This window comes from Eptatretus burgeri, chromosome 12 (assembly GCF_056783735.1).
Source record: "Eptatretus burgeri isolate ZD-2024b chromosome 12, Ebu_testis_v1, whole genome shotgun sequence".
Taxonomy (NCBI): Eukaryota; Metazoa; Chordata; class Myxini; order Myxiniformes; family Myxinidae; genus Eptatretus; species Eptatretus burgeri.
The window spans coordinates 7,751,828-7,772,834 of record NC_140972.1 but is presented as its reverse complement, the minus strand read 5'-3'; the positions used below and the strand labels follow the sequence as shown (position 1 = coordinate 7,772,834).

Here is a 21,007-nt window from a genome sequence, read left to right as displayed (position 1 = left end):
AGTAATCAACGTAAACCTACGCGTTTCATGGGAAATGATTAAAGAAACACAAAGACAAAGGCAGTTCTATGCGAAAATGCCCAACCACACCACCTACCTCCGCATAGACACCACCATTATTTTTCCACAAACGCCTCGATTCTCCGAAACGTGACAGGTATTTGCAAGACCTCCTGTTTAATGAATGTTACCCTCTGAGCTCTACGCAAACAGCATGTACGCAATTTGTCAAAAAAAACTAAAACAAAACAAAACTAGAGGGGGAGCACTCGGGAGAGTGCAAAACCTCCGCCGCCAATACTGTTGGGTCACTCAAGTGAACCTGATATCCTATTCATTCAATTTGACGTCAACAGTGCTCACAGAGTTATAGTTTGCAACTTTCCCTTTTACTTTTAACTTTTACATACTCAATTCATTCATCATAACTAGATTCCTTGAGACAGAAATTGATTTTACGTGGGTATATCCAACTGAAGTTCCAAAATCAGCCGCAACTATAATTTTGGCATGTTTTTTTTTTTTGTTGGAAATCACATAACATGTAGAAATGCAAAAAAAAAAAAAAAAAAAAAAAAAAAAAAAAAAAAAAAAAAATCGAAATTTTGTTGAAAAAAAAGTTGCAAAATTTTTTTTTCTCTAACAATTTTTTTTGTGGGGGGAGGGGGTTGGAAATCACTTAAAACATGTAGAAATGCAAAAAAAAAAAGTTTCAAATATTTTTTCAAAATGGCCGCCATAGTGGCCATATTGTATTTTGGAACAAGTCCAAAATCTAAAAGCATGATCCTTGGGCCATACCTAATCCCCCCACCAAGTTTCGTCGAAATCTGTCGAGGAGTTTTTCTGTTATACTGTTCACAAACAAACAAACAAACAAACAAACAGAAAGGGGCGAAAACAGTAACCTCCGATCTTCGATGGCGGTGGTTAACAAAAAAGGGCAAAGGGTATTCATGTCGATCGATATCTCACCCTGGAGAAATCTGTAGTCCAAGACACAGTCACATGATTCGGGACAGTGGGTGACAGGTGGATATATGGAGTGATGTTGATGGGCCGACTTAGCCTCTTTGGCTCAACACCATTCTTTGCAGGTGGAAGGCAGCCCTGCTCAACATAAGGAATAGCAAGAAGGGAGTGTCAGACATCCAAAACAAAATGCTTACGGACCAATAACATGTGTCAATAAATAAATAAACCCTTGCTAATGAAGTAAAAAGAGATTGAAAGAATTTTTTTTTTCTTAAAATGCACAGAAAGTATATTGAATACAATAAATATTAGAACTAGAAGGGCACTCGGTAGAGCGCGTACCTCCACCACGTAATGCCTGATCCACGAGAACATACCGGGACCAATACATTTTTGAAATATCATGCTATATATTGTTTTTGCCCCAATCTCTCAATGGTGAAGAATCAGTTTAAAAATTTAATAATTCTCGCATCCAGATCTGGATTCTGATCTTTAGACGGGTCAATATACTGCCTGACCCCCAAAAAATTGCATATTTTTGTTTTATGCTTATTTCTAGTAGTTTATGATGTGGAAGACAACATATTAAAAGTTAGACAATTTTGACGCATGGGAAAGTCCCTCATTGACATCAGAAAACAAGATGGCTGCCAGCAGATAAAACGTTAAAAATTGACTGATAATCATCAGACCACTAACAATTGAAAGTTAATTTTGCACCAATATTTGTATTATGATCGTTGCTGGTAGTTTATGCAGTGCTAATCCTGAGACCATTCACAATTTAAAGTAAATATTTGCACAAATATATGTTCTTTGATTGTTTCTGCCAGTCTATGACATGGAAAGCAACATATAAAAAATTGGACAATTTTGACACATGTGGAAGTACCATATGCCTTCTAGTCTTAGATTCCAGTTTCATCGTCCTCCTCCTCCTCCTCCTCTATCTCTGGTTCAACACTCATCTTGTCACAGTTGCTGTCCTGGCAATGTCCACATGCACTGGTGCATTCTAATCCATGCTTCCTACATGAACACCCCTGTTTTGCACCCCCCTGAACAGTTGCAGTGAATCATCTGAAGTAGTATGTCTGGAGCAGGGCTTTTGTCTGTCATCACTGGAATAAGTTTTCCTCCTTCTACCTTCCATCCCCACTCCGTTGGCTCCATTCCACAACAAAGGCCCATCCATTCCATTACCTGGTAATAGGTCCGCAGAGAATGTCGGGGGCAGTCTTTCAGGAGTGACGAATGCCTTAGCCCTTGCAACCTCTTTGCAGAGAATGTTGTATCTGATCGATGCCAATGAGTCGTTCTGATTTGCTTTAAACAATGCCACCATTGCTCTGCAGCCTGCAGTTTCAATAACATCCTGACTCTGCTGTGGTTTACAGAACACCTTTGAGCTGTCTATCAGTTCCTTTTCTTTCTTGATGATTCTTTGAAACCCTGACTTCTTTCCAATCCCAAAGACACGAGACATTGCGTCACAGCCAGTTAATGCATGAAGGAACAATATATCTCTGCAGGCTGCATTTCCAAGTATCTGCTGAAGGACTTTGATATTGTAGAGATTTGATTTTGCTTTGTCAGAACGGAAATAGAGTTCAATGCAGTTTGTCTCCACCATATAGAAGAGCAGGAGGAGAAGGAGATCTGTATCTTCTCCAATGAGGGTTGTAGATCTGGAAGCCGCATTTGCGACGGCCGCTTTTGCAATCTCAACATCAGCATCTCCCTCTGCTTGGATCACCTCACAGCCTTCCTTGCGCAACACCTCAATAATCAACAGTATCAATGCCTGCTTGTTTGACTCATTCGACAGAAAGTCCTCCTTTTTCCCAACAAATTTTGTTGACTCCGTAATGTTAACCTTGGTGGCATTCTTGTTTCTATTCCGACGTTGATGAGAACAGTCCTTTGTGCTTGGCCCAGCCTCATAACCATCAAACACAACAGTAGCTTTGCCATAGTGTCTGACTGTAAATGAGGCATATTCATCTGCAATGGAACTGTAGGTGAATCCTTCTGTCCATTTTAAGCAGTGAATAAGTGATCCCCCATCAAGAACATAGTGATCTGTTCCTGGAACTGTCTGGTTGACAGCATTGTCAGATTTGGTTGTAGCACAATTCCTTATTGCCTCCGCCAACTGTGGTTTATCTGGCTGGCGTAGGATGATTTTGCCTCAAAAAGAGACATTGGGTATGGGCAGAGTTCATATTTCATCACTTCACCTATCTGGAGATCTCCCGTCTGTGACACGACTAAGAACCTCTGGAATAGTAACGCTGGATCTATTGTGCGGAACTCAGAAACTTTGACTGCCCTGCTGGATGCAAGCGTCTTGACTTTAGAACTCCTTTTGTGTGAATAGGAGTAAGCTGGGTGATCATCCATCTTCTTGACAATGTCACTACCTACTTTGAATAGGTCATGAACATTGACATCCTCATTTGCAGTAACCCCTGTGATGATATTGCGCAATGACTTGTCATCAGAAAATGGTGTGAAGCTGTCCAGTTTTTTAGCAACTTTGCCATGATCAGCTTCATCTCGACTCGCCCTGGATGTTGTCAACTCCTTATGTTGTTCACTTGTTGAGTAGCTACTCGAGGTCAGTTCTTGCATAGCAAGGTTGTAGGAGGACGATATGGTTGAAGACAGAGTCCAAACTGCTCTCTGGTGCTCTGACATCCCACTTCCTCGAGTCAGCCCCCCTTGGCTTTTCAGTGAGCGCATTAATGTCTGTTCTATCACAAGATCAGAGCCTAGGCCAGCCCAGTATTGGTCACTGCGCCGGATTACATGATAACCAGATTGGAACTTCTGATGAACCTCAGGGTTGTCATCCTCTAACGCAAACATCTTCTCGAGATAGAGTCGAGCTGACTTCAGGTAATTGGGATGGCCAGCAGCTGCAAATATCGGCAAGCAAGCTGGTATGGCTTGGAGATGCATCTCCCAGGACTCCGTCCGATCAGCTGCCACAAGTGCCCTTGCAATTCCCAACATATGCTGGTAGTTGATCCAAAGTGCACTGGTTTTCGAGTCCTTTGCAAGTTTATTCCTTTCCTGATTCAATCTATTGTCAATGAAATGAATGCACTCTGATTGCAACACAGACTCTATAGTGTCACTTTCGACAGTCTCCAGGGAAATGTACAGTCGCTCCAGTTCTTCCACTTGTTCTTGAAACCCAGGGTCAACTTCCACAATCTTGCCAACAACCTGACATGCAAGACACTGATCCACAAGCAAATGGCCATGAAAAGCACGTTGCACCGCCTTCCCACTCAGCATGTGCACAACAGCATTTTGACCATACACTGTTTCCAGGATCTCTATCAGTCCACTTTCATCCATCAAACCTCCAATGGCACCCAACAAATTCATTAATGTGTGGAAGCTCCCAAGCAGTAGCACTGCATTATGGATTGGGTTATCAGCAGGAAGAGCATTTACTATCTCAGAGGCCTTCCAAAAGAGCGGTTGGTCAAATGTGATGATTGCTGGCATGTTGTGTTTTGATGCAAGTTTGCTCAGGTAATCAAGAGTTGACAAGATGCAGGTTTTGTCACCTGGGTTCATAATGTTACGTTTGAGGGGGGGGGGGTATGCATTCAAAGGGTAATTAGGATGTTTAATTAGGTATGCCATGCTGTTCGAGTTTACCAGGATCTCGATGTAATAAGTAATAATTCAGTGGTGATAAGTTGTCTAGTAAATGTTTATTTCATCAAGGGGGAAATGATAAATGTCACGTAATTAGATAGGGACACTAGATAGGGTAAGTGTGTCTGCGTAAACCCCTTTTGGTATTCTCTGAAGACTGGCCGTGACGTCACAGGACAGTACAGCGGATGGCTCCGCCCCGTGATCACGATTGGCAGAAGGCGACGGCAGTGGGCCAATAAACGGCTCGATTGGAGGTGACGAGGGCAGAAGGATAAAAAGGTTCTGTTCGGGGTCGAAAAGGAAGAAGAAGATTACAACCAGAACGCTCGTGTTTTTTTTGATGTGGAACCTGTGCTGGCAGAGAGCGTCCTGGTTGCTGTGCTGAGTTGATCGTGCTCTTGATCGTGCCTGGGATCCTTGCCGAGCCTCGCTTTGGTTGGCTCTAGGGTTCTGCTGACTCGGAATACGGGGTCGGGCGGCGGGTGGACCTGCCTCCCTCTCCTGCTCGCGGCTTGGCGCGGGAGCTGGTTCCCTGGCGGCTGTGGGCGAACTTGGGCCAGGACCAGGAGGACGACAGCACCACGGTTTCTCCTGCCCCCCCTCCCCCCTGGCGAGAGCAAGGCCGGCTCGTCCGGCGCCGATCCAGGGACAGTTGCGTTCACACCACGGTCCAGCCTGACCACCAGAGATAGCTACGTTGTGTGTGTGTGTGTGTGTGTGTGTGTGTGTGTGTGTGTGTGTGTGTGTGTGTGTGTGTGTGTGTGTGTGTGTGTGTGTGTGTGTGTGTGTGTGTCTGCTTGGCACCTTAGAGGGTTTGAGATCTTTATATTCATTGGAATTGTCTGCGTTTTTCCCCACGCCCGATCCTACACCATCCCGTCGAATCGCCCCGGATCCCTCTTCTTGCCGAGTCTTGTTATTTCTGGTCAGTGGTAAAAAAAAGAATAAACATCATCAACGCAGTGAAAAGTGACTCGTGCCACCTTCCTCGTCCCGTTTGCGGTAGGGCGATTAAAACCGCCGTCTTTGGGTTATATAAAAAAAATCGCCTCCATCGTTTCGGCTCATTCTACGTTGGCGGGACCGTTCAAGTCCCGTGGACGTCACATTGGTGTCAGGGTGTTGGATGTTCGAACGCCTCTAAATTATATACCAGGATTAAAATCTCGCCACGAATTGGAATATAAAATTAATACAGAAAAGCGCGCGAGCGCGGGAAAATTTTGGCGCGATTTTTCAAATTTAAATTAATTGGCGGCAAACGGGCCTTCTGCACCATGGCGGATGTGCAGATGTTTGAGGAGGAAGGCCACGTGTCTGGCAGCGAGTCGGGGGAAGAGGGGAGAGACGGGGGTAGGGTTGGAACCCCCCCCATTCCGAGCGTGGACCGTGCTTCATCGCCCGTAACGGAGCCGGCAGCGCCGGAAACCGGCACGATGACGATCTGGACAATGTTGGAACGTTTAATGAGTGCAATTACAGCACAGGGGGCAAAAATGATGGCACAGCGGGCACAAATGGAAAATCAATTCGTGACACAGAGGGCAGAAATGACGACACAGAGGGCAGAAATGACAGCACAAATGGAAAATCAATTCGTGACACAGAGGGCAGAAATGACAGATCAATTGAGGGTAATGGGGGTACAGTTGGGTGCACGGATCGATTTAATGAGGGATGAATTGGGGGAAAAGATGGAGAAAATGAAAAATGAGATGCAGGAGTGTGTGGATGTTAAATTGGGAGAAATACAAAGTAAATTCGAGGATAGATTGGAGGAAACAAAGGTAGAAATTACATTGGAGGGGGAAAATATACGGAAAAAATTGGTAGATAAAATTGATGCAACGAACATTAGGGTTGATAAAGTGGATGAAAGCCTGGAACGTCATCGTGCCTGTGTGGATGCTCGTATGCAGCTGCAAGTTGAAGAGTGGGGAGAGCTGAGGAAGCAAGTGATGAATTTGGCGGAGGAGCTAAAAGGATTGGAGGCTCGTTTGGACGAACAAGATAAAATTATGAGCCAAGATGAAGTCTTGGATAAAGGCCTGGTAGAGCCGTCTTTTGTAAGTAGAGTGTCCGGGTTGGTTGAGGAGCAGCTACAAACTCGCGACGGAGCCTTGGAGGAGGTTGTGCGGGCCCAGAAGATCCTGCGGGAAGAGGTGAATCTGTCCATTCAACGTTTGGAACAGGAGGCAAAATTGACCCATGAGACCCTCACCACAAAACATCTTTGGCCACAGTGGGCTCCGAAATTGGATACGCAGCCACAAGGGTGTTTGATCCCTGGGCTGGATTCGGACAAGGGAGAAACTGAGAAGCGGGCTACCGTAAAAGTGATCCCCCTGGTAAATTTTGACGGGTCAGGGAGCGTTGAAGCTTTTCTGACGCAATTTGAGTTCATTTCCCGACTAAACGGGTGGAATGAGCGGGAACGTACAGGGAATTTGGTGGCAACGTTGCGGGGACCAGCCGCAGACGTGTTAAACGTGATCGCGGAGGGGATGTTGACCAGCTCCCACATTTGCGAGGCGTTGAGCCGTCGGTTTGGGTTCGCGGCAAACTGTGATCTGGTGCGGGCTCAGCTCCAGCACCGCAGATTAAAGCCGGGTGAGACAGTGCAGGAGCTGGCGCAGGACATTTACCAATCAGTCAGGATCGCGTATCGGGACCTTACAGTGGAGGCGTGGGACAGACTGGCACTAGAGAAATTTTTAGCTGCTCTTCCTGACCCTGAGGTCCGAGCGCTAGTGGAGTTACAGGATCCACCCACCGTTCACCGAGCGGCCGAGTGTGCGGCCAGGCTGGCCTCGTGGAGTCGGCCAGGTCGGGTTCCAGAGAGGCCATCGGTGACGATCCGACAGGCGGAGATCCAGGATCAGGGAGGGGGGCTGGGAGAAATTGGCATTACCCAAATGTTTCAGGAAATTTGCCAGAAACTGTCAAGTTTGATAAGGGGTAATTCGATAGTTGGTGCGCCAAAGCTGTGTGGTCCAGCCCAGCCAATAGAGCAATTCGATTATGGCCGAGGGGGTCCGGAACCGGAAGAGACATTACACCGATACCCACGGGGGCCTTTTATGGGGAGTTGTTTCCGGTGCGGGCGAAGAGGACACATGCAACGATATTGCCGGTACCCGGCGATAGAGGGACCCTCCAATAGACTTTTAGACTCGGAGAGGGTGAATCCTCCTGCTGAACCGCCAGGTCTATCCGAGATGCCCTTTCATAGGTCGGGTCCGGAGATCACTGTCGGGGGTCCGGGAGACTAGATCGGGCTGAGCATATATGGCCATGCTCGGCTGCTGAGATTGTGGCGAAGTGCCTCCTTTAGTGAAAAAAAAATGAATTGTGGGAAAATTGGCATGGGTTTGTAAGTTCTGCTGGGTTTTAGAGTGACAATCGGGACAGTGGGTAATTGGAAACAAAGCGGGCAGGAGTGACTGTCCAATGGCTGGTGCGTGGATCGGGTGAGAAGTGCTGTGTGAGTTGTTTTAAGTGAAGAAGTGAAATGTATGGTGCACACATTGTTTTTTTTATTGGGCATGGTGTGGTAACAGGGAAGGTCATGGTCGGTGAAGTGTTAGAAATGCAGGTGTCACATGTAAGGCCGATGGGGTGGGGGAGTCATGTGGGTTTTGTGGGTGGGGATGATGTGCTTGTCCACAGGGATTGCTGAGTGAGCATGAATTGCGACCCCCTTCAAGGAGATTCACCACCTGGTGGCTGGTGGTGACAGTGTCTGGAGGCAACTGGGAGAGGGTCTGGTTGGGCGACCAAGGCGGGTAGGACCTTGGCGACTCAGGAAGGCCAGAGGAGCCAGTGAGACCCCTTCCAGAGTGTTGTACGGGATTAGAGCTGATGGCTACCAGGGGGGAAAGAATCAAAGGGAGCGGGGCGGAGAAACGTCCGGGTTGGACTGAAGCTTACCTGTGGGCATGGTTGCACCTGAGATGCCCCAATCATCTTGTGGTAACCCACCCCACGGCCACGACGGGATTCAGCCTGCATGATTAAAATGAGGACCATGACCTAGAAATGTGATGATGACCATGGTGCGAGTGTTGTGAAGATGTGCGAGTCCCACTCGATCCCGCACAACTTGACAGGTGCAGCAAGGGCATGATGTCCGCATAATTTTGGGGCAAGCAAATTTGAAAATTGGCTCCCCAGGTAACGCTGGGTCTATTAGCATCCACTGGGGGAGGCGGCCAAGTGTAAATATTCTGTGAATAGTGTCGTTAAGACTTAGAGTAGGAATGTAAGGTATAAGTGTTGTGTTTTTGTGGAACCTTTTGTTTCCCCTCCCCAGATCACTGGAAGAGTGCTGGGCAAGAGCGATGATCCGGAGGATGGAGTGCAACTTCGCTCAGTGCTCTCATGAAATAAAATAAAATAAAATAAAAAAAAATGAATGATTGTTTAGGCGAGGATAAGGCCATAAGGGGGTAGTACATTAAGCAGGATAGGTAAGTTAGCTGCGACTCGCTGCCCATTGCCCCTCCTACTTTATTTCGTTAGGTTAATTCGGTGTGAGTCAGTAAGTGTTAAGGCTGGTACGGTAGCGCCTGTGATATACCTTGCAGGAGCTGCGGTACCAGAGGAGGGGGCAGTGTTACGTTTGAGGGGGGGGTATGCATTCAAAGGGTAATTAGGATGTTTAATTAGGTATGCCATGCTGTTCGAGTTTACCAGGATCTCGATGTAATAAGTAGTAATTCAGTGGTGATAAGTTGTCTAGTAAATGTTCATTTCATCAAGGGGGAAATGATAAATGTCACGTAATTAGATAGGGAGACGGGATAGGGTAAGTGTGTCTGCGTAACCCCTTTTGGTATTCTCTGAAGACTGGCCGTGACGTCACAGGACAGTACAGCGGATGGCTCCGCCCCATGATCACGATTGGCAGAAGGCGACGGCAGTGGGCCAATAAACGGCTCGATTGGAGGTGACGAGGGCAGAAGGATAAAAAGGTTCTGTTCGGGGTCGAAAGGAAGAAGAAGAAGATTACAACCAGAACTCTCGTGTTTTTTTTGATGTGGAACCTGTTCTGGCAGAGAGCGTCCTGGTTGCTGTGCTGAGTTGATCGTGCTCTTGATCGTGCCTGGGAGCCTTGCCGAGCCTCGTGCCTCGCTTTGGTTGGCTCTAGGGTTCTGCTGACTCGGAATACGGGGTCGGGCGGCGGGTGGACCTGCCTCCCTCTCCTGCTCGCGGCTTGGCGCGGGAGCTGGTTCCCTGGCAGCTGTGGGCGAACTTGGGCCAGGACCAGGAGGACGACAGCACCACGGTTTCTCCTGCCCCCCCCCTAGCGAGAGCAAGGCCGGCTCGTCCGGCGCCAATCCAGGGACAGTTGCGTTCACACCACGGTCCAGCCTGACCACCAGAGATAGCTACGTTTTGTGTGTGTGTCTGCTTGGCGCCTTAGAGGGTTTGAGATCTGTATATTCATTGGAATTGTCTGTGTTTTTCCCCACGCCCGATCCTACACCATCCCGTCGAATCGCCCCGGATCCCTCTTCTTGCCGAGTCTTGTTATTTCTGGTCAGTGGTAAAAAAAAAGAATAAACATCATCAACTCAGTGAAAAGTGACTCGTGCCACCTTCCTCGTCCCGTTTGCGGTAGGGCGATTAAAACCGCCGTCTTTGGGTTATATAAAAATAAATCGCCTCCATCGTTTCGGCTCATTCTACGTTGGCGGGACTGTTCAAGTCCCGTGGACGTCACAATATCAATCATTGGGAGAAACTGTATTGAGACTTTCCCTGGAATGACATCTCCCATAATATGTCAATTATGCGATCACAAATTGATAACAAATGGAGGGGCTGAAATTTGAGGTTGCGGTTGATGTGCTCTGCATAGCGGTAATCCATTATATTGATCTTCGTCAGTTCGATGAGCTTCCTGTCAGACATTTTCTTTCTAGATATGATGTGGCTAGATTGCCACCCTGGTGTAATAGCTGCTATCATGCCCATCCCATGAAAGGTACCCTTTCCATCCAACGTTATGATGTTGTGGTCCACATTGTCTCCAGCAAATAACAAGGATGTATCAAGAATGTCGGTGTCACCTCCAAACACATCCGGAGCAAGAGAAGAGGCTGCATTTATATCAAACCGTTGCACTTCGAAGTAAGATGAGGAAAAGCCAAAGGTTGATAGACTATCAAGAAACGAGACCTATACAAGTGATGCATTTGCACTGCAAGACCAAGCTGCAATGGTGCAATTACAGCCCTTGGACGCACTGTTTGGATGACTGCTTGTCCAATACCAGCAACCTCCCTAGATGTATCTTTCCCGACCAAAAGATGCTGCAGCAAGAATCGCAGGCTAGCTGGGACATACCCCAATGCAGCAGTAAGGCTTAGGTCTGCAGTAGTTGGGTATGTATCCCCATGTGGTGCAACTGTTTAGTTGTTTTTATGTCACTTTTTATTAGTTTTGCAGCAGTCTGAAGAATTGCACGTTTTTGTGCTTCTTCATCATCTTCTCGTGGTGCATTGTAGTGGTCACGGAGGATCTGGGACGTTTTTTCTCTGAATGTCACAATGTCTTTTAAGCCTCTCCCCTCTGCCATGAATATAGATTTACCATATCGTTTTTTAAGCTGTTCCTTCATGTATTGGTTCCCATATGCATTGGATTCACCATCGCCCAGGTATTGTTCCATTCTAGCCACGAGGTCTGTAATTGTTAACTGTTCCTCATTGTCTTCAAGAAAAGAGCACACCTTATCGAAAGCCTCATTCTGGTCACTGTCCTTAGGCCTTCCCATTTTTCGTCTCTTGTTTGACTCAGTCGGCTTGAACCGTTGTAGAATGTCTCGCATTGTGCGAAAATTAATGTTGCAGGACTTGTGGTACACACGGTCAGCTGCATGGAGATCACCCTCAAAATATTCAATGTGGCCTTGAACAGCAATGGTCCATTCATCGCTGCTTGTTTTGCAATGAACCGATATAGTTTTAACAAATGCGTCAGTCTTCACGTAGCCAAAACTGGCCGTTTCTGCATGGCCTCGCTTTGGGTCCTCTTCCTTAACTTCAGTGCCGCAGAAAAGGCAATGTGTTTTACTGTCATATGGTCCCAGGGAAATGCGAGCACTCCTCTTGACTGATGGACCTGATTCCGCATGATCCTTCTTGGTTAAAGCAATGTCCTTTTTGTTTATGTGATTCACTCGGCATGATTTGTGAACACTGGTACCAGCTAGAATTCTGATGTCAACACCCCTTTCGGCACTTGCACGGTTGATGCCTTCTGCTCCTTTCTCACGAACTAATACTGTTTCCTCACAGTCCAATCCCCTTTGGCATAAAGGGCAGGTCTCTTTACCATATAAAGAGTTCATTTTCCATCTCTGAAAATACAAAAATGAGATCTTTTAGAAGCATGCAGTCAATTTACATTGGCCATATACATTGAATGCCACCAGAGCATTCTCCGCCCCTGAAACCGAGATATTTATGTAAGATATATATTAGGAGGAAACATACTATGGAATAATCTGCATAGTGGTTCGTTTTCGACGTAGTGAATCGTGTATGGTTTTGTGACATTTTTATCATGTCAAAAATTTTTACTTTCCCATGGTCCATTTCTGTCCAACTTTTGATATGTTCCTAAGTAAGTCTTAAAATATAAGGAAATGCAATAAAACAAAAATTAGCAATTTTTGGGGGGTACGGCTGTTCTGGTTGTATATTGACCCGTCTACTTCACCAAAATTGAATAAATTCGTCATTGTCACACACCCAACATGTCCACCAAGTTTCATCCCACTCCATCCACAACTTTTTGAGATCTCATGATGTATATATATATATATATATATATATATATATATATATATATATATATATATATATATATATATATACATACATATACATACATATACATACATATACATACATATACACACACACACACACACACACACACACACACACACACACACACACACACACACACACACACACACACACACACACACACACACACACACGTCTTTTTCTATATCAAAATGGCCGTCACGCAAATTCCTTCCAAAATCTTCTTCTCGAGACCCACCCATCAGAATGAGACCAAATTTGGGTTGCAACATTAGCTAGGGTAGGGATGTTAATTATATTGCAGAAGTCATGAGGCCATGTGACCGGACGTGTCAAAATGGCAGACGTAAATATTTTGGAAAAAAATTACATAAATTCCTTCAAAAATCTTCCTCTCCAGACCAAGCAGTCAAGAATGCCATCAAATATGGGTTACATGAGGCCAGGGCCAAGATAAGCTACAGGTACAGTGGTCCTATTTTTATTTTCAGTGCCCTACCTGATTAATTGGCCATCAAATATAATTTCTAACAAACAAGGTTTAAATTTCATACATTTCTCATTACTATCTCCTCACCTGAATAGGGAAGCCTGGTGTTGACTTAACAGTTAAGGTTGCTAGCTTAAGATGTTAGGGTCTTGAGTTCAAGCCCCTGTTTTTTCCGTTGAATTAACGCCAGTTGGGTTGACTCAGACTATCATCCTTCTGAGGTCTGCAAAATGAGTACCAGCTAACTGGTTGCAGGGGCAATGCATCAGTGGCACAGCTGCGCCCCAAGAAAATGAAGCAGCAATAGGCTACATATGAATAAATAAACCTCAACAGGTGTTTCTCAGTGACAATTGCAGCAAAAGAACCACAGGGTAGCTACCAATCTGAGGGTCAAGCCTTTGCAAGAAATACTGCACAAGCAAACTCACATTTAAAATAATGAGAGGCCGATATTCTGAAAAACCTCATTTATTCTTTGAAAAAAGGGGAAATTGAGATATTAAGACTGGTATTAATGTGCATGTAAAGTTTGTCAGTCAACACCATACATTACAACCTGTTGTACAGCAAAACAGATACCAGGGTATACTTTGATAGCAAATAAACACTATCTGCATGAGCACTAGGCTCGCACAATACAGGTGGCATCTCCATTTAAAAGACTTGTGAAACAAACCAAGACGGTAGCAATTCTGAGCATTTTTTGTTGAGTTATACACTGAAAATTCGCTGTTACGTCAAAATAAGAAAGTGCAGGGGTGTGCCAACCCCTCTCTACTCCCTCCCACCCTTAACCTACACTGCACCCCAATAACCCTTCAGCACTCAACCTCACAATTCGAAAGTTCTCTCCAGTCTGGGCGTACACAAAGTGGCACCATTTCTCCCACCAGAGCAGTATTTATTTATATGTTCTCTCTCCTTGAGACATTGCTTTACCTCCTTGTTCTGTACGTGGACATTACATGATTAGGTGTTCATGTTAAATGACCGTCCCATGTCGAGGTAACATCGGTCATTGTAGGGTATGCGTGTGCATTTTTCTTTTGGAAACCAAGTCGATGGTTGTGGAAGTGCTCGAACACAGAACAGATCAAGACGCAACAAAACAAAATGAACGGTAGAAAGTAAGAGGGGGAAGGTTGAAGAAAAATAGAGGGAGACTTGGACAAATAAGGGATGTGGGAAGGAATGAGATGTAGGGGAGAATGCATGGAGTTGACAAGATGGACAGCCGATGAAGATTAAGAATAGGATGGGGCCGAGAATACTGCCTTTGGGTGCTCCGGCCTTGAGAGGGAAAGGAGATGAAAGGATTGCGTTTGTTGCATTCCCAACCTGTCCACAACTTTTTGAGATAATCATGCGATGTAATGTTTTTGGCCCTATCTCTCAATGGTGAAGAATCACTTTAACAAGGACAAATGTGTCCAAGAGCAGCGTCCTAAAGGTTTTGTCGGTTAAAAAAAGAAAAAAGAAAAAAAAAACAACTTCCGATATTTCGTCACTTGCCTTGATTAAGCCAATAGCGAGACCCGTCATAGTGTATTTACGTATTTACGAAATATAGTGTATTTACGAAATTACAATATATTAAATGGAATAATCTTTAAATAGTAACGTGAACTTTTCGAAACTTTAAAGAAAATGTCTGAATATATTTAAAAGTTCATGATAGACGCTCTCAAAAGGCACCCTCAATGCGAGGATGTGTACAAGTGTTTAGTATTTAAGGAGATCCGGATCGTGTATATAAAAGAGCAGAGTCCTAATATAAAGGTTTTGTCCTCACAAGAAGAAGAACAAGAAGAAGAAGAGCAGCGTTTGCTACGCGAGACGCTGCTAAAAATTATCACAAATGATGTGCATTGCAATGTTCATAAGAACAAAACTGTGTGAAGAATGCACGGTTTTGCTTTTTCAGGTTTTTCAATTTGGCATACTCAACAAAGAGGCACTGCATCTGCCCGGCCATCATGGCTGATGGTGAGAAGTCTAAACACAAGGTGCGTATTTTTTTACAATATTAATGTCATATTAATCGGGTGGTAAAATCTGTCAAACCAAAAAATGAAACTACATTCATAAAACATTTAACTGATGTTCGATTCTTCTGCTCCAGAATTATATTTTCAGCTGCTGCACACTACTTGTGTTGAAAACAACAGTGCCGCAATCCTATCGATGTCAATCAATGGAAAATGGAGAAGTTGAAGCCATAGTAAAACTTTTTCCTCTCCAGAGATTTTACAAGCATCGATCAGCAAAAAAAAAGAAAACAAAAGAAGTTTAGTGGTAAAGCATTTTGATCCAGGCAGGTATTTGTCGCATAAATATAGTGAAGGCATTTCTCCGTTACTTATTTTACAAATGTGTACACAACACGACCGGGCATGTGATCGCAATTTAGACAAATACAAGGTGACTACAAAACCAGTACTGACGGTATCTCTAATAACTTCCTCCAAACCAATGATATCCTCTTGCTTTTTTCGCAGGTGCACAAAGTGGAGTTGCTGTTTCGTCCACAGATTTAGATAGTCAAAATTGGCCTTTTTTTTCAACATGTCACACACAACAAAAGAAAAATCGTTTTCAATCAAAATCTACCTGAGAAGGAAATCTTTCGAGACTTAAAACGAGTTCAGGGTTAGATGCTTAAGGACATCTCATGAGGAAGGCCATGATCCATAGATGAACAGCAATAACTGACAAAATCTGTTGAATCACTGTATTTTTGTCGTCAAATTCAAGTATACCTGAAGCGTAAGGGCCGTGTTCGAACCTCATCTAGATCCAGTGTTCTAACCTCAATCAAATCAATGACATGAAAGATATCCATATGAAACTTTCCATCATGATCATGCATCACGTGAAGCAAACATGTACTAAAGAATGTGTCAATAAAAAAATAATAATGAAGGTTTATTAAATATTGTACGGGCACTGTTTTTTTTTTTTGTTGTCACCCTGTATAAAAAAAATTGAATGCCTTTGTTTCTATGATATACAAAATGACAAATAACGCCAATTTTACATATTTCATGTTTTAAAGATTGAAGGCACTTGGAAAGCTTGAAAGGAAAAAAAATAAAACTAGCATCCGTTGAAGACAGTCTTCGATATCCCCCGCCATAGTAAATGAAGATTAACAAAACTTATATTCCCTAAGCGTGTGCAATATTTATGTGAAGTTTCCCCTTGATCTGACCAGCCGCTCTGGAGAAGAACATGTTTGAGGGTTTTAGGGTAAATTCAATATGGCCGCCAAACTATGTGACCTATCAATTAGAAATTAACAAGCTTCTGAAAAGATGTCTTGGGGAAAGTGTATGTCAAATTTTGCCTCAATCTGTCCAGCCATTCTTGAGAAGAACATTTTTTAAATTTATTAATTTTCAATCCAAGATGGCTGATGAACCATGTGACCTATGACATCATAAATTTACATTCTGCCTCCAATCCTCCAGTGGAATACGTGTGTGAAGTTTCATGTTAATCGGATGAGGTGTGTTTTTCTATCAAAGATGGCCACCAAACCATGTGACTTGTGACGTCATAATTTTTACAATGTATGCAGACATGATGGAAGATTATAGTTGCAAATTTTCACTTCGTTAGGTTATGTGATTCAGAGAAAACATTATTTAATATTTTCTTGAATCCAACATGGCTGCCAAACCATGTGACCTATCAATTAGAAAATATCAAAAGGCACCAGTTCACAACTTGCTTGATATGTGTACCAAATTTCATAAATATATCTTGAGGGGATTTGTAGTTAAGCTCCGGAAACGAAATGTGACGGACGGACGGAACCCATTTCTATATCCCCCGCCAACTTCGTTGGTTGGCGGGAGATTAAAAAAATGCAAGTCTTTAATGTTACAAGCAGGAAATGAAGGAGTGGATGTGGGGAGGGGGGAGGGGGAGAGAGTGGGATGAAATGCTTTGAGAAAGGCATCAGTTAGAATGCCTCCAAATTCCTCGACTGTACAAGTTAATCAATTTTCATTTCAACCCTTTTAGCAGGTTAAAATAAAAAATCCAAAATATTGTCATTCTGGAAGCAGTCATCTCTCTTCAGGAATGGTCTCCCATTACATATCTACTGGCCCGATGCCAACTCCACCTTGGAATTTTTCCACAGAAACTTGCTCTCCCTCATGCACAGATTTATCCCGTCTTGTCTTCAGTTGTCCGACCCTTCCTCCCACCCATAGTACACTGAAGCTTGTGGTGAGGCAGCTGTCCTGAAACAACTTGCCTTCTCTTCCTGGAAGGCAAATCTGACAGAAGGAAATCTCGGTGCTTTCCAAAAAGTCTGCAACAAGTACATGTCAATCTCAGGAGAGCCAGAAAACATCTGCCCAACCTCAAGAATGAACTTTCAAACGCGTCTCCCTCCTCTAAAACCTGGTGGCACCGGGTTAAGTCCATCTCTGGAGTATGCTCCACTTCCATCCCTTCCCTCTCTTCAAATGGCACCACAACCGACTCTGCTCATGAGAAGGCCAAATGCTTCAATTCTTTCTCAGATTCCAAATCTTGTGCCCCCAACCCCTCACTCTCGGTACCCATCCTTCCCTGTCATACCCAAATGCTCCTGGAGACAAATATTCTAGAGAAGGTTCTTTCAACCATCGACTCTGACTGCGACTGGACCGAATAGCAACAGCAAACGTGTCCTAAAAACCTGTTCTGCTGGGCATGCACATCCTCTCTTTGTCCTTTGAACCCTGTCATTTGCACTACGACATCTTCCATCTACTTGGAAATCCACCAACATCAATGCAAAACATAAAAAGGTGCAAAAACGGATGCCCTCACCGACAGATCTATCAGCTTACTTCTAATCATCAACAAGGTCATGGAATCCATCATCACAGTTGATATGAAAACCTTTCTTTTCTCCAACCACCTAATCTCAGATCACCAATTTGGTTTTAGACCAGGTTACTCCACCTTGGACATGCTGCTTCTACTCACCCAACGATGGATGGAGGGTCTCAACATCAGACATGAGATCAGGGCAGTGTCTTTGGACATATCTCATGATTTTGATACAGTCTGGCATCCTGCTTTGCTCTCCAAACTGTCTGCATTTGGCATCCACGGCCAACTCCACACGTGGCTTGCCAACTTCCTCTGCTCTAGTGGCCAATGTGTGGCTCTCAACAGATTCCTTTCATCACGTCTCCCTGTCCTGAAGTGCCCGAGGGCAGTGTTCTTGACCCAGTCCTATTCCTGATCTTAATGAATGATCTCTCTTACACTGGAAATTCCTCTTTATTATCTTGCCAAAACGAAGTTTTGCAAGATATGTTAGTCAGCTTGTATGTTTTTTTTGTTTTTTTTGTTTGTCTGTAATCACGTATAAAAAATTCTGCAAAGCACAGTTATCATCGGAAATTTTTGTAACTTCGCATATCAGAGGCCTATAGAGGTCCCTTTCAGTGCACAAAATTTTGAAGGTCAAGGTCAAAGGTCAAGGTCACTGGCGCAAATCAGGGGAGTCGACGAAACCCTTATTTTTTGAGTAATTTTGATCGGATCGTCTTCAAACTTCATGGGAATATAGTTCATGGTCTGGCGCTCAGCTGATTAATTTTTGGTGGTGATTGGCCTTGACCTTCAAATGTTTTTTTTGTTTTTTTTTGGTCTGTAATCACGTATAAATCACTCGGCAGAGCACAGTTATCATTGGAAATTTTTGTAACTTTGCATATCAGAGGCCTATAGGAGGTCCCTTTCAGCGCATAAAATTTTGAAGGTCAAGGTCAAAGGTCAAGGTCACTGGCGCAAATCAGGGGAGTCGACGAAACCCTTATTTTTTGAGTAATTTTGATCGGATCGTCTTCAAACTTCATGGGAATATAGTTCATGGTCTGGCGCTCAGCTGATTAATTTTTGGTGGTGATTGGCCTTGACCTTCAAATGTTTTTTTTGTTTTTTTTTGGTCTGTAATCACGTATAAATCACTCGGCAGAGCACAGTTATCATTGGAAATTTTTGCAACTTCGCATATCAGAGGCCTATAGGAGGTCCCTTTCAGCACATAAAATTTTGAAGGTCAAGGTCAAAGGTCAACGTCACTGTCGCAAATCAGGGGAGTCGACGAAACCCTTATTTTTTGAGTAATTTTGATCGGATCGTCTTCAAACTTCATGGGAATATAGTTCACGGTCTGGCGCTCAGCTGATTAATTTTTGGTGGCGATTGGCCTTGACCTTCATGGTTAGCGCCTCAGGTCAAACATATTTGACCCCAAGGTCAAATTTTCAAGTTTTAGGAACCATATCGTGTAGTACCTCAAATTGAACACCTCGATGAGTGCTTTCTCGATATGTCAAGCTTGAGACATTATGATGTCATTTGGTGACGTTATGAGGCAAAAGCATATTTTTCATGGTTACTCTGTAGAACGATTCTCATCGGAATCTCTCGTAGGCAGATATTCCTCAAGGAGTCACTCCTGGTGGATAGCAGCTCTGTTCACCTCAGTGTGACCTTAAAGAAGTCACATGTGGTCACCTTTTGGCAAGATACGGGTCACCCTGCGGGTGACATTGGTTTATCTATTTGTTGATGACCCCACCCTCTGACGGGACATCACTAATCCTTTAGACAGGGGGGTGAAGCCTCTAACCTCTCTTCAGACGTTGAAAAAAAAATTACAAGCTGGTCAAACACTGAATGTCTTCCAATTCTGATAAATCTCTCTCTCTTTCTCACTATCTCTATCCAAAAGAACCGCCTGGCAACCGCTTCCTCCCCCCTCTTCATTACGTTCTGAACAATCCTCTTGAGGAGGTTCAGTCATTCAAACTCCTGGGTCTCAATAACAGCAATGGTCTTTCTTGGACAAACCACATTTCAACGTTCTCCTCCAAAGCCAGCCCCCGACTGAAGATACTCCATCGTTCAAAGTGCTTCCTTGGCACACCGAAACTCCGATGAACCAACAAGGCTTTCATCTGCAGCTTGATGGAGAACTGCTCTCCCCTGCCTCACATCTTGCTCAGCTTGAGGCTGTGGAAACCAAGGACTTCAAGATGATTGGAATCCCAAGCACTGAGGCTCAGTCTATGGGATTATCACTTTGCCATTGTAGACAGACTGGTGGTCTCTCTCTTCCACCACCTCCTTTCTGATCTTGCTCCTCTGCTCTTTCCATGCTTTATCCCCCGCAGGCTTCTGCAGGGCTCACACGGTCCACCATCAATCCTCTTCTGGCAAAACTACCAAAATCCAGGATCACTGCCCACTTCCACTCACTTGTTCCTCCTTTTCCCATCTGTGGAATCAAATTCCACAACCTCTGCAATCTCATTCTTCCCTCCAGGTCTCCAAGATAGCTGTTCACAGCCATTTCACACCGTTCCCAATCCAAAACCATGATATTTTCTTTCCTCATTAACCACAACCAAATCCCTCCAAATTTTTCAGTTTTTCCTCCTTTGGGTTTCCTTCTCCATGCATGCGTGTTTTGTGCTCGCTTTTTGTCTGTTACATCCTGATTCGTTCAATGTACGAGCTCTTCCACGGGCATCGGCGATGTACACAAAAAAAAAACGAACAACAAGAGCGAGAATTGCCTTGCAATACGTCCCCAATCGGTCCCAATGAATGCCCGGGAGATAAAAAAAATTGTTTGCGTCTAACACAGGCTCAAGCCGTTACTGGAAATAAAATGAAGAACAACCTTTCTAACCAACACGTTTCATTCGTTTCAAGGCTTTGCCTATTTCACATTAAAAATAACCCGATGTACATACATTAAGTAAAAACATGCGTACGGCTTATGTACATACTGTATACAATACATCGTGGAAACCTGGTATCATTCAATTGTACTGGGCAATGGACTAACACCCAGGCCACAGGCCTGCAAAGGCCAAAGGCTTCATGCAATGGTGGCATATGGTTCTAATGGGGTGGAGTCAGGGCAGCTGAACACTTTCCCATGTATAATGATGATATTTTCTAAGTTTAAAAATGGCGTAACTCTCCA

General features: G+C 44.2%; 1 protein-coding gene across 10 annotated transcripts in view; it reads right to left on the bottom strand.

The window, feature by feature from the left end:
- LOC147015035 (E3 SUMO-protein ligase PIAS2-like) overlaps positions 1 to 21,007 on the bottom strand; it is a 297,048-nt gene that overhangs the window by 94,414 nt on the left and 181,627 nt on the right. For all 10 annotated transcript variants that reach the window (XR_015050202.1, XM_085849372.1, XM_085849367.1 and 7 more), the window contains one exon: positions 976 to 1,110. Coding sequence is in view for 9 of the 10 variants with exons in the window: in XM_085849372.1 (XP_085705498.1) it covers positions 976 to 1,110 (135 nt within the window). In the remaining variant the exon portion in view is untranslated. The remainder of the gene's footprint in view (positions 1 to 975; positions 1,111 to 21,007) is intronic.